Source organism: Macrobrachium nipponense, chromosome 37, assembly GCF_015104395.2.
Source record: "Macrobrachium nipponense isolate FS-2020 chromosome 37, ASM1510439v2, whole genome shotgun sequence".
Classification (NCBI taxonomy): Eukaryota; Metazoa; Arthropoda; class Malacostraca; order Decapoda; family Palaemonidae; genus Macrobrachium; species Macrobrachium nipponense.
The window spans coordinates 40,303,554-40,330,311 of NC_061097.1; the positions used below are offsets into that span (position 1 = coordinate 40,303,554).

The 26,758-nt window shown below is 43.6% G+C and overlaps 1 protein-coding gene across 2 annotated transcripts in view; it reads left to right on the forward strand.

The window, feature by feature from the left end:
* LOC135209177 (trafficking protein particle complex subunit 8-like) overlaps positions 1–26,758 on the forward strand; it is a gene marked incomplete in the record, with an annotated part of 65,442 nt that overhangs the window by 22,717 nt on the left and 15,967 nt on the right. Inside the window, 6 exon segments of one of the 2 annotated variants that reach the window (XM_064241855.1) lie at positions 315–590; positions 915–2,215; positions 3,640–3,811; positions 6,191–6,278; positions 22,718–22,827; positions 25,200–25,391. In XM_064241855.1, coding sequence (XP_064097925.1) covers positions 315–590; positions 915–2,215; positions 3,640–3,811; positions 6,191–6,278; positions 22,718–22,827; positions 25,200–25,391 — 2,139 coding nt within the window. 2 annotated transcript variants of the gene reach the window in all.

A 26,758-nucleotide genomic window follows, 5' to 3' on the forward strand; every position in this document is an offset into this window, starting at 1 on the left:
TAGAATAATTAAGTACAGTATGACTATCATTTTACATAACAGCATGAGCCATTTATGAGATGCAACTTTATTAACATCTATTGATCTTTCAAGTATTTTAAGAGAATTCTGGTACTAAATATTGTTTTCAGTGTGCTGTTTGGAAAGGTAAAATGGTATAAATTTTACATCCAGATTCTCCAAACCTTAGTGTTGTGGTTTGGAACATGGTTGTTTGTTATAAATGTAATCTATGGTAGTTATTATATCAGTAAGTTAGTGAATTGTGGTACCTGCAGTGATAGTAATATAATGAAATTATTCACGTATTGCAGGTTTATAATTTTGCCATAAGAGCTACGTTGTTGAGCACTGAAGTTTTAAAATATTGTGGGGATTTTGGTGAAGCTGCCATGATGTTCATTAAGCTGACATCTGAGGAGAGTGATCTGCTTTCTGCCTTAATGTTGGAACAAGCTGCTCACTGTTTCATCAACTCTCAACGGCCACTGCCAAGAAAGTATGCCTTCCATATGACACTGGCTGGACACCGGTTCAGCAAAGCTGGCCAGCGTGCTCATTCTTTAAGAGCCTACAAACAAGCTTTTCAGGTAAGATTTATTCAAGTAAAGCTCGAGACAATAACACTACCTTACATAAACCTCATAAATGGAGTTTACATTTTTTGGGCCAGTTTCTAAAATCCTAGTTTTTACAATCCTAGTTTTTATACTCTCTTCATAGATTTTTTTATCCCCTAAGAGAAAGGAGATGAATACGTAATTGAATTTTGAGGTTTGCATTCACTTTAGACAAAACATTACGTACCAGCATATGTATAATTTTTATTTTTAGTCAGTTATTCCATTACATACTATTACATCTTGATCATGAGGAGGAGATGTCTTGTACTATGAACTTGCTTGTGATTTCAGGTTTATGCAAGGAGAGGTTGGGTTCTTGCTGAGGATCATATACATTTCACACTTGGAAAACAAGCCCACCACCTCAAGCAGCTCTCGGAAAGCCTGGGTGCCTATAGCCTCTTGGTTGATCAGCGTCTTAAAGAAGACTCACCTAGTCAACAGTCTCAGTCACAACAGATGACATATGTTAGGGAGTTCATGAACACCTTCCACCAGTATGTACAACAAGAGTGGGATCCTTCAACTGGTCTTCCGTGTCTTCCATTACCGATTATTGATTCACAGGCCACCAAAGTTTTACTAGGAGCTCGCCAGGAGCTCCAGAATGCTGGCTGGACTGCTGCCTCAGATGTGTCGTTAGACATTGAGATAGGTGCTGATAAAAGATGGTATGCCCTAGAGCAGGAATTGTTATCAGTGGCACATAATGCCTCAAGTTTTTCAGTATTTAGACCAAATCTAAACTTGCTCAGTAATAATACTCCAAACACTGTATGCCCGTTTGTTCCTGTGAATGAACCTGTGTTTGTAGAAGTTTTCATGAAAAACCCTCTTACCATTAGTCTGATGATTAGTGATGTTCAGCTCATTTTTAAATTTGAAAAAACAGACGAGAGTGAGAATGTCGAGGTCCCAGTGAAACATTCTACATTTCCTGGCTTCAATATTCCCGCTGGTGCTCAGGAAACGGTACGGTTAGAGCTGTATCCTCAATGTATAGGTCATTTGTTAATTACTGGAGTCCAGTATAAGTTAGGTCTTACACCAGATATGCTATCGGGATCTCTTAGTTCATCCCCACCTGTTGTGATAGAGGGTCAACAAACCATTGAGGTGCGAGGAACTAGATTAAATACGAATAACGTGGAGAAGTGCAGTGTTGTATATAGTAAAGATAAAAGGTTAGAAGTCAGTGTAGTGGCCCCATTGTCAAGGTTAAGTGTTGCTTTCCAGAATATCCCTGGCATTTTGAGTTGTGGTGAACTTTTCTCTACTGATGCCATCATCACCAACACTGGACCTTGCGCAATTAGTAAATTAATGCTGGCAGTATCTGATCCAAAATCCATGTACATGTCTTTAGAAGAGTGCGAATCGCCAGCCAAAAATGTGTGCGTGTTGTCTAGCAGCCAAATGGGGGACATGAAAATCTCAGGTCGTGCAAAAATCCTCCCCTTGCCAAACGGGGCGCTCCGATCAGGAGAGACGATCGGTGCCAAATTGTGGCTTCATGCACCGCAGTCCTCTGGGGCTTTTGACGTGGAGTTGCTCTTCTACTACGAAACTGAAGACTCTCCTCCCAAGACAAGGTTTGTCATTTTACTTGAAGGTTTCAGTCATTTTAATACAAATAAATTAGAATTCCTCTTGATGTTGTTGTCCTCTCTCTACCATATCCGTAAACTTTTAATTATTAGATCATTATGGTGTACATGATTCCTAAATTTTTTACCTTGTAGAATCGTTATGTTGGAGATATGTAGCAGGTGGTCAGGGAAGGCTCTTAAGAACTTCTCTCAAATTCAAATTTATTTCTTTGTTATGGGGTGAAAGCTTGCCGGTTGAATTTTTTCATATTAGCAGTAGATTTTTTATTTCAGTAACTAGTACACAGGTGAATGGCTGTAGGCTTAATTGGGTCTTTTTCATGATTTACGAAAAATTATATTGCATTTTTAACCTTTACTTGCAAGCACATATTTTGGTACCGTACCTACTGAAAAAGGTTAACAGTTCCTGTTACCCTTTCTGGGACCCATAGGATTTAAAAATGGATGCGTAGGGTAGGATGAGGACATCTTAAAACCTGTGTCCATCTTTGTTCCAGTGTCCTCAACAGGAGTAGTATACTATAGCCTTCCTTTGCTTCCTACCAAATCTTCCCTTTGTTTCATGGCTGCCTAGTTTCATAATTTCCTTCAGGTCTTTTCACCTAGCTGTTCAACTTCTCTATAGTGTTTTTGGTAAACCTAATAATGATGTTGATAAATTATATTCACTGTATGTCCTCGGGAAAGGCTGTTTAACTTGAACTTCATTTCATTTTAATTTGTTTTCAGCACACCAGGATGTGTAGAGTCACAGTGTCATGGGATGACTTAGAAATCAGACTAGTACTTTCTTAAAACCCATATTTACATACTGCATACAATCATACAACTAATACTCTACAATGCTTATTGTAAGATTTTATTTACAGAATTTTATGTTTATTAGCTAATGCTTATACATACTAAGATCTCACTTACAAATATGCTTGTGGCTTCCTCAAAAATTGCTCCAGGTAACATTTAGAAAACGGGAAATCAATAGTTCACCAGAGCCACAGACACTGTAAAACGTAAACAGTAGACAGGCTTTTGACACACTTTTAAGTTAAGGCGAAAAACTTCTACCATACATCAGTGTTCTTTAAGTAAATGTTCCAACGTACTGAAATGAGGAATTGAAGTTGTTGGCAGTTAATATAGACTTTGAATTATGGTAGCTTCCTCCCAAGCTGTCTGTTGCTAACTCTTGACCCCATTTGCTGTGGATAATTAAACCCTATAAGGTGCACTTAGTGTCCCTGATATTGTTGTCAGGTAGAAGCTATAAAATGTAAACTTTTCTTTTTGGCACTGAAGTGATAGTCTGATAACAACAAAATATACAATAAAAATTAGACAAAAAACACATATACAAACTACTTCACTCGTACTGTTTTGAAATTTTACTTCATGTCTGCCCTCAGGTACAGATTATTACGTCACTTCAGCAGTATCTACGTGGAAAGAAGCATGAGCATAAAAGTCACATCCCTAGTGAGTCAGAATCTTCAAGAAACTATAAATAGTACTGCCGGAGGTGACCCAACTAGCACTGGTTCGGGAAATCTTGTTGTTGAAGCTCACAATTGTTCAGAGGTAATGTCTAGAGTTATGTACAGTATAAGGTATGGATTCAGTTAAGACGATTAAGGAGGGTAGATATGGTTTTATTACTCTTCATAGGCCTGTGCTGGAAAAGTAGTTTTACTGATCTTTAAATCTGTACAGGTGATATGTATATTGTAATGTAAATTTATATGCTACAAATATTTAAACCTGAAGATTTAGAATGTAATTAGAAATGCTGTATTTTATGGGGAAAAATTATGGCTTCCGTGAATAGATATTAAAAAATGCTAAATTATGCTTGCGTTGTGTTGCTGCCAGATTTGTGGTACAATTGTTTATTTTGTAGTTTTGTACTATTAAGCTTGAAAATCTTATTCTAATTTTGTATGAATGAACAAACCATTACTTCATAATCGACATCACCAGTCATGAGATGTGAAAATTTAATAAATTTAATAATCAGGCTATGTAGTTGTAGCCATACAAGTTTTGAAATAAAGTTTAAGAAAATAAAGAAAAGATATCATTTCTATGACTTTTAAGCAGGTGAGAAAAAGAAAAGAAAATGAAAGGGTTGTAGTATCTGGTTTGCTGGCCTGTCTTTCTCCAGTAGGTAATGATATAGCAACTACCTATTGTCCATCCTTTGGTTAGTTTTCTGTTCTTGTGGTGTTAATATCCCTTGTAGTGTGCTCCTGCAATTGGGAAGTATTTTGGTTGTTTTTTCTCTTGTTCGATTCCAGAAAATTGGTATAATCTTATGACTAGTGTAATGGGCTGGGCACTCTTGCCATATATCAGTAAAATAAGCAATGACCTATTTATGTTGAGACACTATGTTAAGTGCAGGGTCAGGAAAGAAGCAGATAGGAGCTGGAAACGTCTTAATAAAAATGTTTATGATGTGGAATTATCAGTTTAGGAAGAGGAATGGCTAGGTAGTTGAGTAGCGTTCTCATTAAACTTGAGCATCCTTACACACCGTATCCTCCTACCCACCTGTCTATCTCATGATCATTTTCTCCGAGCTCTTCCTTCTCGTACCCCAGCAGCAGTTCCAGCAGACTTTTTTTTATTTCATAACTACATGAAAGGGTGTGCAGCACTCTCTTCTGTATAGGAGCTGGCCTCTGGACTTGTGTGTGGTAGTTCAGTGGCTGTCAGAGAGAGCTGTCTGCTGGGTAACCAAGTAGTGCCAGTGGATAGAGGTTTTATGTCCATTACCACTTCTATTTTGGTCACATCCAACCCTAATCCTGGAGGAGGCTACCTTACCCAAGCCATATAGGTAGGGGAAAATTATCTGTGCATGCTTTGGCTCCTTCAGAGAATTGTCAACAACAGTTTTAGTTGGAGGCCCTCTTATGTCCATTAAGGTTTATATATGAAGAGAGAAATTGACCATTATTCTGCAATGTTAGGAATCCGATATTCCTATGGATAAATACACCATGTCCATTTTTATATTTTCTTTAGTTTGCCAAGCTCAAAGTAGATCAGATGAGTCTTTTCTGTTGGTTCTCAAGGTAAAGGCACATGAGCAATAACTAAGCTTGTCTTTAGAAGACATTAATGTGGTGCAGTGGAGATGCTGGCACTATGTAGCTTGAACTGCAAGGGAGAAATTGGTTCTTTCTCTTTTGTTTTCAAAGTTCTGTTATTGAGTTATGGGGAGTATGAAGGTATAAATGGTGTATAGGTGTGTACCTGCCTTTAATTAGATATTTTTTGTTAATATGGTTTGCCTCAATATTGTACTACATGATCTATGAGAGAAGATCACCATCCTTGCTGTGTGGTTTATGAGAAGAGATCACCATACTTGCTTTAATTCAAAACAAATGTTGGTATAATAGTACCTTCGAAGATTGCATACTGTGAGTTCCATTATCCCTGATGTCAGTCCTCAACTGGAGGAAGAGAATGCCAGCAGTATTTCCTACATCAGGTATGAGGCACTTGTTTGGTTTAACTTTGAAACCAGTCATGTTTTCTGTGGGTTGAGTTACCAGTCTTTGCTGAGTATTGTGCTAGTTCAGTATCCTTGTCAGTATTGTAATAATAACAGTTTTCTTATTATTATACTTACCTGACATTCATAAAACCCACCAGATCTTCCCACAGTGGAATGAGCAAAAAGCCGAGTCACTTTATTATTACCAACTGGAGGGAGGGTTTATAGAAGACAAGAAGCCAGGCTGGCAAACCTGGTGTACCCACCTATTCTCTTTTCTTGTTCTCAACTGCTGAACGGGCTGTAACTTGAAAACTTATTTCTATAGTATAAATGTTTGGCATGTACAGAAAAAACTACTCTGTTGAGAGTACTAGTTATGTGTATTGATGATATAGTATATAGTATTTACTTATATCATACCTAGATTTCTAAGGATGTATATTTTTCAGGTGGATACTAGCTGTAGTTCGTTTACTGTCATTGGCATCAGTGCTAATAGCAAGAAGTGGGCGGTTTTACCACATTCCCCATTGCAAGGTACGTGATAAAGCATATTTTATCCCTTTTAACTATCTTTCATTCGTTACGCATTGTATAGCACTTATATGAATTCTTTTATGGTGTTGGTTTTTGCATGTAGATTCTCATAGCAAATGCTACAAACTCCATCTTTACAGAAGAAGCCTACTTTGTGTACAAAAAGATAACAGATGGTCAGAATACGTAATCCAGTTTTGGTACAACTGCAACAAAGAAAGCTGTAGGAAACTAGTATTTATTTTGGTTTAATCATATCAGTTCCATTGATGGGGGCAGACATGCTTCTTAACCCATATAGTAGTAGTATTGAGTTGTGTAACATTGAGAATCATGTGAAAATGTTAGTACATTTAGTAAGGAGACCCGTTACAATGCCTCACATTCTCCTGTACCGTACAGTGGAATCCCCTGTATTCGCAGGGGATATGTTCCAGACCCCGCCCCTGCGAAGAGCAAGAATCCGAGATTACAGGCAGTCCCCGCCTTACGACGGGTTCATCTTAAGGCGTTCCCAGGTTATGATGCTTTTCAATTATATTCATCAGAAATTATTTTCAGGTTTACGACGCATGTTCCAGGGTGAAGGCGATCTGACGGAAGAAATATGACTCAAAAAATGCAAAATAATCAATATTTGAAGGGTGTTTTGATGAAAAATGCAATAAAATGCAGTTTGTTCATGAAACTTACCTGTCAGATATATATATAGCTGTATTTTCTGAAGTCCGACAGAATTTAAAAAACTTCCGACACACACAGTGGATTGGCCAGGTGGTTAGTACCCATTCCCGCCGCTGGGAGGCGGGTATCAGGAACCATTCCCATTTTCTATTCATAATTTTTCTGTCGCTGGTGCTGAAAACACCTGTTTTCAGTACCTCCGGCTTAGGATTTTGGAAACTTCATTGCCGCTAAGTATCCTAATTGTCTTTTGATTTATTTACTTGGATTTGTGGCTAGGCATACGCTATCTTAAATTGATTTGAATTTGTTTCATTTTTGCATAAGATATCTGAATCTAGTTAGGCTAGTTTCAGAGGGTGTTGTCTGCAAAGATAGGGTGTGGCTACTGAAAGCTTCGGTAGATCCGCACTTGGTATGCACGAGGGGTATGGGTCTTGCTTCTTTCTTGAGATTTGTCATGTAAGGAGTGTGAGACTTTGTCTAATTCCGTAAGGAAGACGTATGATTCGTATGTACGCAATTAATCAGTAAACATGTCTAATTCCGTAAGGAAAAAGTATGATTCATATGTACGCAATTAATCAGTAAACATGTCTTTGTTCCGATACGTAATACAAACCCTCGGTCCTTTAACAATAGGAAGGTAACTAGCGGCAGCTGGGACGGTCGTAAGCTTCGAACAAGGGGAGAACGGTAGTTCACTGCTTGTCCGATTGTGCGCGCGCCCGCGCGCCCGAGAGGTGAAGAATCACTTTTGCTTTCGGCCGCGGGTGTGAAGGACGTGTTCGTCATCGCTCTCTGCCCGCTTCATCGTCGTATGCTTTGTTTATATTGTGTTTTCTACTAATGGTTTGTTTGACTTGAAAATGAAACTGTAAGTACACTGTTTTCATTTTCATTACTTAATTATGAATCAACATGGAGCTCTCGCCGTAGATGCGGCGATTTCCGCTCTTTTCATGAAATTGACTTGAATTATGTCTCGGTGCCGAGGGCGGGCGCACTCGCGCCGAGTCATGTATTTTGGGCGAAAGTGTGTAATTGAAAGATGTAAGTACTCTTTTTCATTATATTTTTGCCCTGTGCGTTCGTTGCCGAGAGCGTGATTGCGCTCGGCACGAGCCTCTTATTTGTATGAATAGAATGCAATGAAAGTGGATTCGCAATGCAGTATTCTTTTCATTTTCATTTATTAGTTGCATCAAATTTAATTTTGGATCAATTTCCGCTCTTACCCGGGAATTAATCCTTACGATTTATTTATGTGAAAGTGAAAATCGCAAGTGCAGTAGTATTCTGTTTCATTTCATATATATATGATAGCATCATATTATTATGGATCAAGTTTCCGCTCTTACCCGGGAATTGATCTTTCCCCTTTAAGTTCTATGAAGTGAATCGCAAGTGCAGTATTCTGTTTCATTTTCATATTACTTTTCACTGCTGTGCGGGGGTAGGGGAAGCGAAGGTCTGCCGGGAAGTCGTCGGAAAGCTCTCCCGCGACTCCCTTGGTATCCGATTCTTCGTCTTCTTTCCTGCCCCCCGCTCAGCCTCTTCGTTGTATTTTGTATTTGGGGTCTTCCTTGCGTTCGGGGTGGGGCATGTCTCCCCCCCGTGCGTGAGGGAACCCCTCTTACTAATCTGTCTGTGCTACCGCAGGTGCTACATCCGTGGGAGATGACCTTGGACAGGTATGGGCCACTGCGGCTGCAGGGCGTGCCTAGCATCCACGATCTGCTGCAGCGTCTAGCGAGGTCTGGGGCGGTGACCTTGGAGCGGTCTCCAATACAACCTTCACGGCCGCTTATGCTGCTTTCCCCCGCTGGTCTACACTCCCCATGCTGTGTCGGTGACGCCGTCTGCCGCTACTAGGGCCGGTCGCCGCCGTACCAAGGAGGGGTATGCCGCCGCCGCCTGTCTTGTCTTCTTGTTGCCTGCCCCAGACTTCCGCTGTTCCAGCAGCTCGCCCCTGGACCGGCCGCCAGTACCCAGGTTCCCGCTGGCTGCCGATGATTCTACGAGGCGATGGCTGGGCCTGCCGTACCTGTCGCTGATGTGGTTCCCGCTACTGGCTTGGCTGTCCCTTCTGTGTTTACCGCTGCCGCTGTTCCTGCCGCTCCTGAGCTGGTTGCTGTTCCTGTCGCTCCTGGTTCCTGCGCCTGTCCATGCTGGTCCTGCCCATGGTGTGTCTTCCCCAGTCCCAGGTCCTTCCGGACAGGTGCAGTCGGGCCGTGTTGCTTCGGCAATAGGCCCGACTCCGGCCTGGATGGAGGACCTGACGACTGTCCTGCGTGAGCTGACGAAGAAGAGGAAGCTGTCATCTTCGTCTTCGTCTGCTGCTGCCTCTTCCCCTTCGACTTCTAAGGCCCATAAGCCGAAGAAGAAGAAGGCTGCCTCCCCCCCCCCCTAAGAAGTCTCCTTCGGGAACTTCTAAGGGCCCGTCCCACCTCGGTGGGACGGGGGGTCCTTCTGCTGGTCCTCCTGCTCCTTCGGGAGCGGGGCCCGTCTCCCCTTCCGTAAGGAAGAGATAGACGGGGACCAGAGGAGTATCGGTTAGCACTGGTACTTCCTCGCCTGGTGCTAGCGGCGATGCCGCTACGCCAGGTTCCGGCTCGGTCTCTCGTTCGCGGGAGATCCCGAGTGTACGCTCTCCCTCGGGAGACCGTGCAGCCAAAGTTTTGGCGCCAGAGTTCGCTCGGCGCCAAGACCGCGGCACGGAGCAGAAGGCTGGCGAGAACCGCTCAGGTGACTCTCGCCAGGCCAGCGGCCGCTCTCGCAGCGACCAGCTGGTAACCGGGGTTTTCCCCCTAAGAAGACTCCTTCGGGAACTTCCAAGGGCTCGTCTCACTCCGGTGTGACGGGGGGGTTCTTCTGCTGGTCCTCCTGTTCCTTCGGGAACGGGACCCGTCTCCTCTTCTGAGAAGAAGAAGAAGACGGGGACCAAGGATGTGCTGGCTACCGCTGGTACACCCTCGCCTGGTCTTGGCAGCTCTGCTGCTAAGCCAGGTACCGGCTCGGTTTCTCGTCTGCGAGAAGTTCCGAGTGTACGGTCTCCTTCGGGTGACCGTGCAGCCAAAGTTAAGACGCCTGAGTTCGCTCAGCGTCATGACCGAGGCACGGAGCAGAAGACTGTCGAGAGCCGCTCAGGTGACTCTCGCCAGGCCAGCGGCCGCTCTCGTAGCGACCAGCCGGTACCTCGGGTGGACGTGACGGTCTCTGACCGACCACGGGTTGAGGCGGGGAAGAGGTCCCCCAGGTCCCCTCGACCGACGGTACCAGCCTCGGCTGGTACCAGCGGTTTGACGTGCCGCGAGGACGCTCACCGGTCTCACCGCGAAAGTGAGCTCTGCAGGTCACCTGACCGCCGCTCCCACAGGGACCGGGCGGATACGGTAACCAGCAGCAGCCCGTCTGACGCACGGGACCGGGGTCGACGTGTTCAGTCGAGCCACTCGCCACAGGTGAGCGGCACGGCCAGGCCTGCAGATCGATCCCCACCGCGGGTTGGTGATCGGCTGCAGCCCCCCACGTACGCTGGTCCGGCCAGCGAGCGGGGGGGGAGCGTCAGGTCTGTCTCTCCACTACCTTCAACTTTCTCGGGCTACACCGGGAAGAGCGAGGTAGCTAGGAGTGATCGTGAGAGGTGCGCCGCTCACGATCCCGTCACGACGCTGCACGTGCCAGGTATGGTCTTAGGACCAACCAGGACGTACGCGCAAGTGATTGGAATCGACCGTCAGGGGGGGGGAGGGGGTAGCGTCAGTTCTGTCTCTCCGTTACCTTCAACTTCCTCGGCATACGCCAGGAAGAGCGAGGTATATAGGAGTGATCGTGAGAGATGCGCCGCTCACGATCCCGTCACGACGCCGCACGTGCCAGGTATGGTCTTAGGACCAGCCAGGACGTACGCGCAAGTGATTGGAGGCAACAGTCAAGGATCTGTTGCTGGTCCTTCTTCTGAAGGAGGAGGGTCTTGGGAGCTGCTCTTGTTGGAGGGACTGGACGGTCCTACTCCTCAAGACGCTGTAACTTCCGAGATTCAGAGTAACTTTGCCCAGGTTATTGCACTGATTCGTCAGCACAACGACCTGGGGGAAGGATCGCTGCTCCCACCAGCAGAGCCCATGTCTCTGCTCGAGTCGTTTTGGGGCCCGAGAGGGAACCCAAACCGACGGTGGGTTTGCCGCGATCTGAGCTTGCCGATTCTGTCTTGAACCAGAGTCTCTCGTCTCCGGACAAGAAGGCTCTCTCAGTTCTGGCCGGTCGATCAAGCTACTTCCACCTCCTCTACTGCGACAGCGGCGTTTCTACGTGTCTTCGGACACCGTATTTAAATACTCCTTCGGTCCTCCTGAGAGGTTTCGACCTCGACGAGGACTGGAATGAGTCGGAGGACGGTATCGGCTCTCTCCTGTCAGGTGTCGATCAGCCCCACCCAGACGACGTTCACAGTGGCGGCAGACCCTTACCTATAGTGAGAGTTCGTAACCCTCCTCGGGAAAACGTTTTCTCCTGACGATACGTTTTCCCAGACTCTAAGAGGCCATCGCCGCAAGGCGATGGCTGCTCCTACTCTTCTCCAACTGCTAGTTCCACTGGGAAGGCGAGCGAGTATCCAATTCCTCCCCCATTCCCTCTCTCCTTACGGCTACGAGGGAAAGGGGAGGGATCCTACAGAGATTTCTCTGTAGGATCCCACGTTGGGGACTGCGCTACCGGGGGGACCTTCGGTCCTACCTGACGTAAGCCCCGGTCGTTGAGGAGGGATCCTGCCCCATTCTCGATTTCTACGGGAATCGAGAGGACCACCAGCCGATATCGTTTGACGAATTCGGTGGGGGTTTCGCAGACTGCATAGAATTCTACTTAATTTCTAGCGCATTCAAAGTGTTCGAGTTTCTTACGATCTCCAAACACTTAGGCGAGACCACGGTCCAAAGTGAGCGAGACGAGAATCCCCGATATGTTACACGATAATCGGGAACCTCGCCTATGCTCGAATTCCTGGAATTTCTAGCATTAGGAAGAAGACTGCTGCTGAAAGAAGACTATCTCAGGAATAGAGAAGAACGGACGGGAATATCCAGTTTGGCTTGAACTATCGTCTTAGTATTCTGTTCACCATTGAAGCTTTCCTTCGAGGAAGACTTCTTCACTCTCTTTGATAGAGACCGAAGGTGGTCGATCTCCAATCCTTATTTTGTTTTCTTGAAGGAAAGAATTTAGGATGGAGATCGTTGTTCAGAATCCTACAAATATACTACGTATATTAACCTCGCGACATGATTCTGCTAAGCAGTTGAATGGTCCGAGGGGTAGGCGCATATCCTGGTTATTCTACGGATTGCGACTTAGACGAAAAGTATTCTAATTGAACTGCAACTCGGGGTTGCCTGCAACCTCCCAGCAGTTTCCAGTTTCAATTTTATATACTTATGGTGTCGTCACAACAACACCATTTAAGCTTTTATATTTACCGAAATTCGTTTCGCATAAATATAATTGCTCGAGCATATCTTTTTATGCTCGGTGGTTCTAGCCGAACGCATTCCTTCGTGGAAAGGATTACTTGGCAACTCAGGATGACGAGTCAGCGACAGCTACTGCGTATTGAATTGCCCGAGGCATTTCAGTACCAGCTGCCGCTTCGAGATGGACGGTTGGTTATGTCTTTCTCACCTGCTTTGATTGAATACCAACCGTATCTCTGCCCAACAATCACGGACTTAAGTCTCTGATTAACGGGGATTCTCGCATACATGAATGACCATCTACTGCTGTGACGCTAGTATTCATCGTCTTCGGTATTGCGAGAATTTTAAACAGAGATATCTATTCGACTCTCATCTTTCTCTTTACCGCACGGTAACAGAATTCTGTAATAGTCTCTTGCTGCATCGTATCTCGATAATGCGAATGATTTTTGCGGAATCTGAGTTTGTCCTCAAAATATCTTGTATTCGGAGGTGTGCAATTGTTCATTGTTCACCCCGGATTAGCAGATGTATTGAAAGACATCGCCTACTCCCACACTTGCCAGCTCTACTTCCAAACGTTCAGCCCATGAGAAGCAGTTCTTCAGGCGGCTCTCCCCTGTGTTTCATTACTGAAGAACGCCCGCTTTCACTGCACACCAGACAGCAATGAAATGGCGGTTAGCGTTTTCAGTCATTTGTAAGCACAGGTTTAGAATCTTGAGATTCCTTCTCTCGATTCAGCTGGAAGACGTAGGTTGCATTCATTGCCTACCTTTGTCTTCAACGTCACAGTGTTATTTCTCCTTAAGCTGAGATTCAACGTCTATGAGATTTTCTTGCCATCAGGGACCTCGGTCTTTTGAAGGCATTAAGAGAATCATCGCCGCGCCGTCCGGCATCGGTGACTAACAAATATTTTATTTGTTTGGTCTCTCAGCATAACTCTTTAAAGGGCGAAGGTCACGTGACTTACCCGGATGCTTGGACAACTTGCCTCTACTGATTCCGAACCGGCAGTCAGTCGGCAGCTGTCAGAGCGCCCGAGTCAGTTACGAAATATGCTGTGGACTTAGTTCGGTTGTTCCAGAGCAATCATTACTTCGTCTTAATAGCTTGTCAGTATGAGTACTGTACATAACCAAAGTCGAGAAGAGGGATAGGTCATACGACTATTCCCTTCTTTTCGTCTTAGGTAACTGCATGACTTCTCTTGAGAAGTCAAGCACAAAGGGATGGGGATTTGTGACGCTCGATTTCGTACCGATCTTCGCAGTGAAGACTCAGAACCCTTCGGTAACTGACGATTGGTACGAGTCCTTCACAATACCCTCCCTAATGGACTTCACCGCCTCCGATACGAAGGCTATGCTGCTTTGTCCTGTGAAGGCGCGACGGAGCTGTCTGAAGAAACTCGACACCCAGGATGAGTGTGGACGCCTCTTCATCATTCTCTCGCGTTCCGCAAGAACTTCTCCGTGGCGCAGGTAATGAAGGCAGGCGCCTGGTCCAACCGGACCGCATGCACCTCCTTCTACCTTCGGGATATTGCCCACAGTTCCTTGGATCTTTTTCCTTGGGAACCGTGGTGGTTGCTCAACACGTTGTGTAGTTAACCCAGACCCTCGCAGGCTGAACAGCATCGAGTCCTGGTGTGACCGTAAGAATGGATGAGGAATGAGAGTGTGACTGGCTCCTCTTCCCATCTTTTTCTTCCCTCTACCTCTGGGTAGAGGGACACGGTCGTCACCCTGCTGGGTAAGGACGAGATGCAGGTGAGCTACTCAATAGAGCACCATCCTATCCCTTTCAGTAGGGATAGGAGTAAATATCCACCACTTCCTCCAACAAGGGGGAGGAAGTGGATGCCAATTTGAGACAAACCCATCATTTTATGATTGTCTCTTGCAAACAGGAACAAGTTCTTGCTTGCTGGTACGAAGAGATACGCTTGCCTCTCTCTTAGTACTTGGCCCAGAAGTCTGACCATTGATCCTGCGGTGCACACCCCGATCAATCGGACAGAGGTTTGGATCCCTCCCTTGCTCTTACGACTAGGGAGGCACTCCAGGGTTGGACGAACACCAGTCTGTTCACCAAAAAGACTCAGATTCCTCCCACCAAGAAGTGAGTCTTCCTATTGTTAAAGGACCGAGGGTTTGTATTACGTATCGGAACAAATGACAATTTGTCGAAAATTGCATTTTTCCTAACTATACAAACCTGAGGTCCTTTACATATAGTCCCACCTCATGCCACCCCTCACTCTGCAACTTTTTGCATGGGCCTAAAGCAAAAGTGATTCTTCACCTCTCGGGCGCGCGGGCGCGCGCACGATTGGACAAGCAGTTAACTACCGTTCTCCCCTTGTTCGAAGCTTACGACCGTCCCAGCTGCCGCTAGTTACCTTCCTATTGTTAAAGGACCTCAGGTTTGTATAGTTAGGAAAAATGCAATTTTCGACAAATTGTCATATTTCTGTAAGGAAAAAGTATGATTCGTATGTACGCAATTAATCAGTAAACAAAAGTCAGGGTAGTGAACCTGCTAACCTTCCTGTAGACTTTATTTTGCCTAACCCTATAGTATGGCCTACGGGTTATGAATATGTCTGCGAGAGGTGATCGCTCTCCTTCATTGTTGTGAAGAGTGCTACTTCTGTTATTGTTACTCCTAACCCTGTAATGTTACCTTCGGGCCCTAAAACAGTGTCTGTAGAGGTTATTGCCCTTTCTCTTATACTCTTTCGATTCGTAACTTAGAATTGAAAGTGCTTGCTTTAGAGAGCAATAGTGAAGTGGCTAAGTGCAGTGACAGTGCCCCTTGTGTAGTGGAGGGTGCGTCAGATCGGCCTTATAACGCCTCTAGGTCTAGACCTCTGTCGGACTCCCAGGACCACAGGGAGAGGGCATGTCGAAAGCCGAAGGAGGGTTACGAGGAACCCCCACCGATCTGGCGTGCCTTCGGCAGTTTCTGATGAAAATCCCCAGACTGCCAAAGTGCGTGCACGTGCACGAATCCTGAAGGATTGCTTCTCGTCCTCCGAGGCATCCTCCCCGCGCAAGGGTTGGAGCTCTCGGAAGGACTCGCGCCCTCTAAGAAGCTTTATAGAAGAGGACGCTTCATGTCCCCTCTCTCTCGTTATGCGTTTCAGTGAGAAGTAAGAAGGCGAACGTCGCCTTATCACGTGTACGTCTTTCCACCGAGAAATATGAAAAAGAAGGCAGTTTCTCTCGCTTGTTTTGACGCCTGTCAGGAGCGTGACGCTTTTCTGCACTCTTCTTTTGACGCTCGGCTTGAATGGGACGCTCGGATGGACGCCAGGCGCGCGCCAGTGGACGCCGAGCGTCCTCGCCAGTGGACGCCGAGCGCGCCCCATCGCACGCCAGGTTTGTGTCCTGGCTGAACGTTTCTGTTGAACTCTTCAAGCTCTTGTTTAAGATTTGAGCCTCAAGAATGTGAAGTAAGCAGTGCTTCGGAGGAAGCTTAAAGTGAACAGACAACTTCGTCTTCGAAACCCAGCAAGACCTCGGGTTTCATGAATTCAAGAGGTCTCTGTCAATATTATATTGCTTTTCGCAAAGGTGGATGGAGTTAAGGAAAGCTCAAGGGAAGATCTCGTTTTCTCTACCGCAGTCAAGACTTTGCGATAAGGCAGTTACGGGTTATGTAAAGGCTCGACGTCCTGCACGTCAGGACTCTCGGCAACGTTCAGTAGGATTCTTGCAAAGGCACTCATCAAAAGGACGCTCTTCAGGAAAGCGCAAGACAGGTCTTCCTTTGCCATACTGCCAATAAATTTTAAGCTTTAGCAGGCATTAGTTGTGATACGGGAGAGGAAGCTGGTTGGAGAGTTTCTTCCTCTTCCCAGGATAATTTTGCAAGCTTTTTAGCCCATCTGAAAGGGTTTTTCAGATGATAGATTTTGTTAGTTTCTAGTCGGGACTACACTGCCGAATTGAACATCGTCGTTCTACCTGCCGTAAGCCCAGTCTCTTAACAGGATTCTTGCCCCTTCCTCGTTTGAGACGGGAATCGGAAAAATAAAATGCTTGACTTCCTGGATTACGTTTTGTCAATTCAGTGACTTTCCCCCATTGACAATACAGTTACCATCCGAGTTACGACCTAGATCCGTTCCGACCAACAGGTCGTATGTCAGAATGGTCGTTAGTCGAAAATACCAGCCAAAATGGCCGACACGTGGATTATAAGTACTCGGTTAAAGTGGAAGATTATACTGTACTCGAGGACATATGATATGAATGTGTTTGCATTTTTAAGTAACTTTTTCTGTTGAATAATATTATTGTGTATATACAAGCGTGTTTATTTATCATTTTTATGCCTTTTTAGTTTCACTTTTATAATTTTATCATATATTTCTGTTGAATAATATTACTGTACATATGTATATACAAGCTGTTTATTTATAATTTTTATGCCTTTTAGTTTCACTTTTATCATACTTTTTCTGTTGAATAATATTACTGTTGTACTATACGTACAAGCTGTTTATGTATTTATCATTTTTATGCCTTTTAGTTTCACTTTTATCATTTTATCATAGAGATATTTTTAATATTATACTGTAGGTGCAATGTATTTAGCTTTTTTTTTCAGTTGCTTAGTTGATACTACGTACATACATCTTAATATAATATGGTTTTAGAAATAAAATATTTATTTACTGCAGTTGAATTTATTATACAAAAAATACAAATGAAGATCAAAATACGAAAATAGAAAAGTTACAGTTCAAAAACAGAAACATACAGTACTGTAGTACAAAATAGAAAATACATATGCATGTAAAAAAATAAGCAAACAACAACACTCAAAATTAATGTTCACTGGTGCTTGGTTCGACGTCATCAACACTTTCTTCATACGCACGGTCGAAAGAAAGATCAGCTGTTAAGTCAGGCGAGGCAGGGTTGGGGAAGGGGTGTGGTTACTGCGCTGGCCGATGTAGGGGAGGGGGTGGCTTCGATGCTGGATGAGGCGGGCTTTTGTGTTCGTTTGACAAACATGCTAAGTGTCGTTTGACAAACAAACATGCTAAGTGCTGCCGGCGCCGTCGTAACTGTCATACCGCGCCGCACGCACTACGCTACCGCGCTGCCAAACAGTAAACGCCGCCAAATATAAAAAATAGACCCCTGTCGGACACTGTCGTAAGTACGGGTGGACGTAACTCGCGCAGGTCGTAACTCGGATGGTAACTGTATACTATCGTTTTGTCAAGTAAGTGGGTATCCCCTCATTGACAAAATATCTCTTTGTCCCGTAAATGGGTTAGTTCTCATTGACAAACATCTCATTAACTTGATATTGCGTAAGCGAATAAGCTCTTATTGACAAGATTCGGAAGAGCTCTCATTCGTCATTCGCAGACTCGTACAAGAAATAGACTTGTAGACTACGTCAATGAACGCTTATGTCCAATAACATAAGAAGCTTGAGCTGTCTGCTTCGATTCTCTAAGTTTTGTTCATGAAACTTGCCTGTCAGATATGTATGTAGCTGTATTTCCGAATTCAGCTATATATATGTCTGCAGGTAAGTATGAACAAACTTTATTGTGATATATCATATTTTGCCTTGCGTTATTTTACTACTGGTTGGTTCAAGTCATATACGCTTGCTGTAGTTACCTCTTCGGATGGCAACCGAGAGGTCTGTTGTCTATTATTTTAAGGACATTTAATCGTTACTCCCTGCAGCCTTCCAGGAGTTTCCGATTTATCTTTTACCGTTGTATGGTAGTGTTCTGACGACACAAACGCATCTATATATTTAGCGTTTTCTGTTTCGCTTAAATAGACCAGCTGGAGAGTCTCTTTCTGCTAAAAAAATAATGGACTTATTTCTTCGTAGAATAGGGTAGCTGGCAACCCAGACATAAAGTTAAGAGACGACGTTCGTAAGCTGCTGGCTGCTGCTGTGTCTGTCCTCCAGTCCAACCGAGCCAGTAACAGATCGTGCGCTGTCATGCGCGGTAGGTTTACGGTCTCTCCTCTGCCTGCGGGATTGACTGACTAACCGTATCTCTGTGCTGGCGGTTACGTCTCTCCTGCGGGATTGACTGCCTAACTGTATCTCTGTCCTACAATCACGGACTTAGCCTAAGATTGAGGGGATTTCTTACGTGAATGAATAAACGTTGCATTCGTTTTGCCTTACTATGTTCAACAGAGTTATCTCTTAATCCTTTCGGTGCTCGTTACCGCACGGTATAGAACTACGAGTCTACCGCAACATTGCACTTTTATATGCTCTCCTGCTTAGGCAAAGCGCAGCCTTATTAGGGAAGTAAGCATACTCTGGGGAGGAATGGATGAGCTTGCTGGGGACCATTTCCTTCCTGAAGAAGTTTGTTTCCTCGAATAGACTGCAATTCAGACCTCCACAGTTTTTTTTTTCCTACCGGGAAACTGAAATATTATTCAAGATCTAGGAATGATTCTGAACATCTCTCAGTGCATCTATCACCTGAGGTGATAGAAAGAAGGTGCCGGACATCTGGATAGGGCTTCAGATGTCCTGGATCTTAATCTGAAAGAAGTAAAAGCAATTTTGTCGTCCCTCCAGTCCTCGAAACGAGTTTTTGGAACCAGTGGTCCAGATCAACTCTGATATTCCACAGCTCTCTCATATCTTAAGAAGTATCTTCTCTCGGTCCCTGTTCGAGTTTACGAGAAAGAGCCTATTATAACAACAGGCGTAGAATGTAACGATCCTCTAGAGGTTCGTTACAGGATTGCAAAAGTCCGTACGAATCGTCTCGATCGACGGCAGCAACTATTGACTTCCGAGTGGAATCTTTCTTTAGAAGTAAGTTGAGAGTTGTGGAGACTTTAGGGACACCCTTTCATTCTTCTCTTTGATATGTTGAGGACGAAGAGGCTTCTTCTTCTCTGCTCCCTTATTCTCGATCTGGGATCGGTACCATTAAACGCCATCCTATGATATTGAACGGGGATGGGTGTTTAGTCTCTTTTCCCCTTTTTCAATCGCTTAGGAAATGTAATAAGAGGATTTATGACGTCACAGGGAGCGACAATGACGCTGATCGCCCCATGTTGGCCTTCAGGATCCTGGATTCACAGAGGTCACATCCTTCCTAGTTCACTTTCCAAGGACCTTTTCCGAGAGAGTCTGTCTACTCTAACTCGGAAGGTACCTATAACCTCTCCGCTCTGAGTCTGACTACGTTCAGACTATCGAGATGTTGACAGGAATAAGATTACCGTCTTCCATTTCCGTCTGAAGAATGGGATAAGCTGGCAGTCACAACTATTAAAGAATACGCAAATATGTTGTTGACGGCCTTTGGGCTCAGAGATTTGCGTCTGTCAAACAACAAAGCCCTTCACGATCTTTGAGTTCTGTGGAATCTCGAAACTCGCTCACCATCTACTTTTGTCTCACCTGTTTTCTCGGAGTCAGACACTCGTGCGAGATCAGGCGACATATAGTAGCCCAGAGTTTCTTGTTAACGAAGTCGGTTGCGTTTATACACCCCCGATGATCGTGTAACATGAGACCAGGTTGGACTGTCAGGCATTCTTCCTTCGGGACTGAATCGCCTTTTTGCTCCTCGCTCCTTTCTTCTGGCACCAGAAGCTGGAGTCAGGAGTTGATTCGCTGACGACGTTGGGTTGCGTTGATACACCCCCAAGGTTTGCTTAGATTGAATCGCCCAGGCAGTCCAGACACTCATCCTTCAGCGAAGAATAGTGCCTTATGGTCTTCAGGGTACAGCCTTGCTGTCCTTGATTCGTCTGACTGGTCAACTGGTCGGTCACCTGACTTTAGTACAGACGGACTGACTGTGCATGTCCAGATCGAAGCTTTCAATATGGAACTTAGACGTAGTCTGAAGTTCTTGATGTCAAAGCATTCGAACCTCTCCTACCTGTTAACTTCTTGCATGTGATCAGGAAGGCCTTCTTCTAACCACCCTAGATACGACAAAGAGGGTTAGTGAGATTTTAAGCCATCGTCACAAGTTTTGGCTTTAGAGAACACAAGGCGGTGTGCTCTTTAAGCCTTCCGTTGTGGCCTAAGAATGGAAACCCGTTTTGTCCTTGGGCCAGGAGCTTGGAAGCAAGGATGGCACAAATTAGTGGGCAGGAGCCAGAGAGAGTCCTGTGCCCTGTCGGGTCTCTCAAGTTTTATCTACATAAAACTCAAGAAAGTCGAAGTCATTCGGGCAATCTGCAGTGTTCGAAAAAGACCAGACTTGCCCATATCGAAGAACACCCTGGCTTTAGTGTTAAGGAGTTCTTTCAAAAATGCTCCTTCATTGTGTTTGCACAAAGATTTGAAATCTTTTTATCTGAATGCTCACGAGGTGAGGGCGCGGCCTCGGAAGCATTTCAACAGAGCATGGCACTCAGCAACATCCTGAGTACCATGTTTTAGCGAAGCAACTCTGTGTTCACTTCACACTCCCTGCGAGATGTGAAGATGGCATATGAGATCTGCTGCTCGCTAGGGCCATACGTGTCTGCAGACACAATCTTGGGGGCAAGAAGTACCACTCATCCTATCCTGTAGAAAATGGTTAGGAAGAGCTCTTAATTTAGTTGTTGAGTCGCCGACAACGGCGACTTCTTAACTCTTAAGCCTTAGTTAACACACCTTAACTTTGGCTAGGTTGGTCAGGTGGTGATATATATATTTATATATACATATTTATTTTACTTTCTTAGCCCTCATGGTATGGTCAATATGGTCTAGTCACATTGTGGTCACGCCGCCGTTGACAGATCATCTGGAGTGCACCAGCTTTATAGGTCTCTACCTCGCTGGCAACTCTAGTAAAGCAGAAGCAGACTTGGGTGACAGTAATCACGAAGTCAGCTATGCTAACAGGTGGAACCAAGATGTAAATCATCTGCATGCATTTGTTTCCCAAAATCCTTCTGTTCTGTCCCTTCCCACCTCCAACAGTGGGATTCAGCTATATATATATCTGACAGGTAAGTTTCATGAACAAAATGATATTGTTATGATACAATAAAGTTTGTTCATACTTACCTGGCAGATATATATAATCAAGTACCCACCCACCTCCCCTCAGGGGACAGTGGAAATAAAAATTATGAATAGAAAATGGGAATGGTTCCTGATACCCGCCTCCCAGCGGCGGGAATGGGTACTAACCACCTGGCCGACCACTGCGTGTGTCGGAAGTTTTTTAAATTCTGTCGGACTTCAGAAAATACAGCTATATATATATCTGCCAGGTAAGTATGAACAAACTTTATTGTATCATAACAATATCATTTTACATAGTTTTTGATACACACTGGAAAGCATTAATAGTGAGGTTTTCTTAGGATTTTTGACAAGTTTCCAGCTTAGGAAGATTTTCAGGTTACACCGCATCTCAAGAACAGAACCCCTGTTGTAAGCCAGGGACTGCCTGTACTTAAAACCCCTATAAGAATGCTAAGAATTGTCTATTTTGTCAGTGCAAACTCAAGAAAAACCCACTAAAAAAAGCTTATACCTGGTTTTTCTAATAGTTTTATCACAAAAAGTTCTTTTAATCATTAAATTGATATGAAAATGCAGTAATTTGTGGATATGTCTCTTAGAAAAATACGGCGAATATGCTAATTTCCCACAAATAATGGGTAGGTATGGTTCACAGAGAATTCTGCGAATACGTGAGTCTGCTGATATGGTGGGTCCACTTTGTTGTGTATCACGGGGGTATAGTTGGTGTGATCAGTGCTATGTTGGTGAAAGATTTTAATACATTGGAACCACATCATAATGGACAGTTCAAGGGTCGGGACTCCTGTTAAGCAATGCAGACTGGTCGTATGTAGCTTACACGATACATATCCCAGAACCAGCGTGTTTGCTTCATTGTAAGTTTTGAGGATGAGCTTGTAAGCTGTTAGATACAGTAATGAATGCAGCAGTACACTTAGACATTATATTTTATAAAAGAAGAAAAAAAGTTCCCCTGTCTATGCCAGCTGTGTTCTATGAAACAGATAACTATTATTTGTAATGGATTTTGGTACTTCCACACCAAAATCTGATAAACATTCTTGTAAATGCTTCATCCCAACCTTTGTGTATGTGTGTGTGTGTTTGTGTGTATAACCTAACTTAACAATAGGTAAGTATCCAAATAATTATTTTTATCACAAAAATTTTCATTATTATTATGTATTATTAAAATTATTATTATTATTATTACTGATTTGCTCATGTATTCTATGAATACTACAATGTTCATCTTTTCAACAGACCAAAAGCTAGGAGGCGATGAATCTTGTAATGTGTGTGTCCAGTGCATTCCATATCATACCAGTGATGTGCCATTAGTTTTATCACAGCTTCACTTTAGTAATAACAAAGTAAGTACCACTGTTATATTCTTTCAGGGTATTTTTTTATTTTTTGCCCATAAGGTACTTTTGATACACTTGTAGATCTCATCAGCACAAAAGTATCCATTGTTGGAATAAAGTTCACTCAGCAGACATGCTGTACCTTCTTGGTCGGTGACCCCTGTTAATCATACCAATTGGGGATAGTCAGTAAACTTGAAGTGCTGAAGAAGTCATTATTGTTATTGTGTCAGGAGATGTAACCAGTCCATGTAGTCACACACGAGCAAAACTTTCTTACCACCCAGTACTAGTTTGATTGAAAAATAGTATTGTAAAGTTACACAGGTAGTTGATTGGCACTGCACTTAAGTAGGTATTTTTGCACTTACAGGGTAAGTCCATGCCTAAGTAATATAATTTACATCTTTGACTGCGCTATGGATATTGTATGTGGGAATGATGTGTTTTGGTGTTTGGTATGGTTGTATTTTTTTCTTTTCTTTTTCTTGTTGAGTCATTATTTTGATATGTTTTAGTGCCTACATAGGTTTGAGTTATTATCGCAGTGTCGTGTCGGGGAAGGGTATGTGGTTATTAGTCTCTAGTTGTCTGCAGGTTTTGCCTTTGTAGAGTGTATGCTGCCCCTAACTAATGTAATGAGGAATCCTTTGTCTTTTGAAAGGAAAGTAGATCATTCTTTTATGTTGTTTTGGACTCGGACGTACTGATGGTAGCTATACAGGCAGCCCTCGGTTAACAGTGGTATCAGTTAACGGCTATCCAGTTTTATGGTGCTTGTCTAGTGACGCTGTTAACTGGATTTTCAGTGCTGATCTCTGGTTAGCAGCACTGATATCCGGTTAACAGCGCCAACTTCTAGTTAAGAGCAGCACCACTCTCTGGTTAACAGCGCCGATGTTTGGTTAGCGACACCGTTAAGGAGGTTTTTAGTGCTGTTATTGCTGATTTTCGGTTAGGAGCATCTGCTGGGAACGGACCCCCCCCGTTAACCGAGGGCTGCCTGTATTTTTGTAATGATTCTTCTGTTTATGTTTTTGTCATCTTTATCTTTGTGGTGTAATCTTTGCATTCATTGTTCTACAGTATTTTGACAATGATCAATCTTTCTTTGTGTTATGGTGTTCTGATCATGAGCAGTCTGTATTTCAATCTTTGGTATAGTTTGTTCATTTAAATGACTGTAAGTTTCCCTTTGCCAGTGGCTCTGTTAATTTCCAACCACAAAAATTTGTCACCTGCTCATAATTTTTATGCAGTTTATAGAATGTAGTAAAGAAGCTAAGGATTAGTAAATTTGTAGATAAAGTAAAATTTTGGATGATTTCAAGTGATGTTCCTATAGTAATGGAATGAGATTTTACTGTTCATCACTTGTTGCTATGTTGTGTAGTTTATTTAGCAGTATGTTACAGCTTACTAGTGTTATTTAAATTTGCATACCCTTGGTGTGTGGAGCCTATCATGATTATCGTTAGATTTTATCTACACTGTGCTTTTTGTGGTGCAATGTAGGAAATACTAATGATTGTTTGAAGCTCTAAACATTTTACTTTCTGTCCTAATTTCAAAGCATATCCCTTTATGTGTATTCCATATAGCCTTTGTGTCGCTGACTCTCTGCATTTTTAACCTCTCATTGAGTGGTCTGGTTCAAGTCTTTTTATGTTGGTGGTATCAAATATTGGATGGTAGGGACGTTTTGGAACGACAATATTATTTGTAACTAATGTAGGGAAGTGAATTCTTTGCTGTTGAGAGGACAGTCAAATTCCTTATTTCACCAGTGCTCAAGGTTCATTGCTTTTACAGGATACGATGCAAAATTCATACCTAAATGGGTGTGTTGGTAGATTTTGAATCCATTTTTGATACTACTTTTTCCCAGCTTTTTACTTTAAAGCAAACACGTATGTATACTCCCTTGGTAATTTGTCATTCAGCATTCGAATAATAATTAAGAAATTGCTTGACTCCTTAGTTTCATTTCTAGACATATAAGAATGACCCAATAGTTTGTAATTAAAGGTCGAATATTTTTGCAGCATATTATGTCAGGAATTTTTTTTTTTCCTTTCTATTACATAAGTATGAAATTTGCATATTGGTCCTGTTCCTGACACTGCAGTTTAGATCTCTTTGACTGCTGCAAATTCACCTGTTGATTATTGAAAAGAGGTTTTCCTTCTGTTAGACTTTTCAAACTTTTCACTTTCAATGTCCCTTTTTCCCTTTCAGCGCTGAAGGACCTCATAGTTCCTAGCACTTGGCCTTTGGTCTAAATTTCTCATTCCATTCCCTTCCACCAACATTAATTTCTGATTTGATTTAGTAATCTCTCGTTAGCAATGTCATAATGAGTGTTTTATTTGTTTTAGCAGATTCCCTTATGTTCGTGGTGGCGATTTACTCTGCGGGAAAGAATGAAGCTTCTGGATCTTCTAGCTGATCCACCTCCCCCCAACCCAACGGCAGACCACATCCCTCCTCCGCCCACCCAAGCACAAAAGGATGCTCGTGATATGATCGCAGCTGATACCTTGGATATGGTTGTTACAGTTTTGTGGATGGTCAGTAAAGTACCTGTATCGTTATCATAATCGTCATCATTCAGTTATTAATATTATAGAATAATGCATCATAGTAATTTGAATTCTTTATGGTCTTTGCTCAGATTTTCAGCGGTTGAAGATTTTTTATATATAGCATTTGTTCATGAAACTTACCTGTCAGATATATATATAGCTGTATTTTCTGAAGTCCGACAGAATTTTAAAAACTTCCGACACACGCAGTGGTCGGCCAGGTGGTTAGTACCCATTCCCGCCGCTGGGAGGCGGGTATCAGGAACCATTCCCATTTTCTATTCATAATTTTTCTGTCGCTGGTGCTGAAAACACCTGTTTTCAGTACCTCCGTCTTAGGATTTTGGAAACTTCATTGCCGCTAAGTATCCTAATTGTCTTTTGATTTATTTACTTGGATTTGTGGGATTTGTGGCTAGGCATACGCTATCTTAAATTGATTTGAATTTGATTCATTTTTGCATAAATATCTGAATCTAGTTAGGCTAGTTTCAGACGGGGTTGTCTGCAAAGATAGGGTGTGGCTACCGAAAGCTTCGGTAGATCCGCACTTGGTATGTACGAGGGGTATGGGTCTTGCTTCTTTGTTGAGATTTGTCATGTAAGACGATTGTGAGACTTTGTCTATTCCGTAAACTAAGGAAGACGTATGATTCGTAATGTACGCAATTAATCAGTAAAACATGTCTAATTCCGTAAGGAAGACGTATGATTCGTATGTACGCAATTAATCAGTAACAAAAGTCAGGGTAGTGAACCTGCTAACCTTCCTGTAGACTTTATTTTGCCTAACCCTGTAGTATGGCCTACGGGCTATGAATATGTCTACGAGAGGTGCTCTCTCCTTCATTGCTGTGAAGTGCTACTTCTGTAATTGTACTCCTAACCCTGCAGTGTTGCCTTCGGGCCCTAAGCAGTGTCGGTAGAGGAATTGCCCATTTCTCTGATACTCTTTCGATTCGTATCTTAGAATCGAAAGTGCTTGCTTTAGAGAGTAAAAGTGAAGTGCAGAAGTGCAGTGATACCCCTTGTGTAGTGGAGGTGCGTCAGATCGGCCTCGTTTCGCCTCTAGGCCGGACCTCTGCTTGACTCCCCCAGGACCCGGGGAGGGAGCATGTCGAAAGCCTAAGGAGGGTTACAAGGAACCCCCACCGATCTGGCGTGCCTTCGGCAGTTTTCTGATGAAAATATCCCCAGACTGCCAAAGTGCGTGCGCGTGCACGAATCCTGAAAGATTGCTTCTCGTCCTCCGAAGCGTCCTCCCCTCATGCAGGGGTTGGAGCTTTCGGAAGGACTCGCGCCCTCTAAATAGAAGCTTTATAGAAGAGGACGCTTCACGTCCTCTCTCTCTC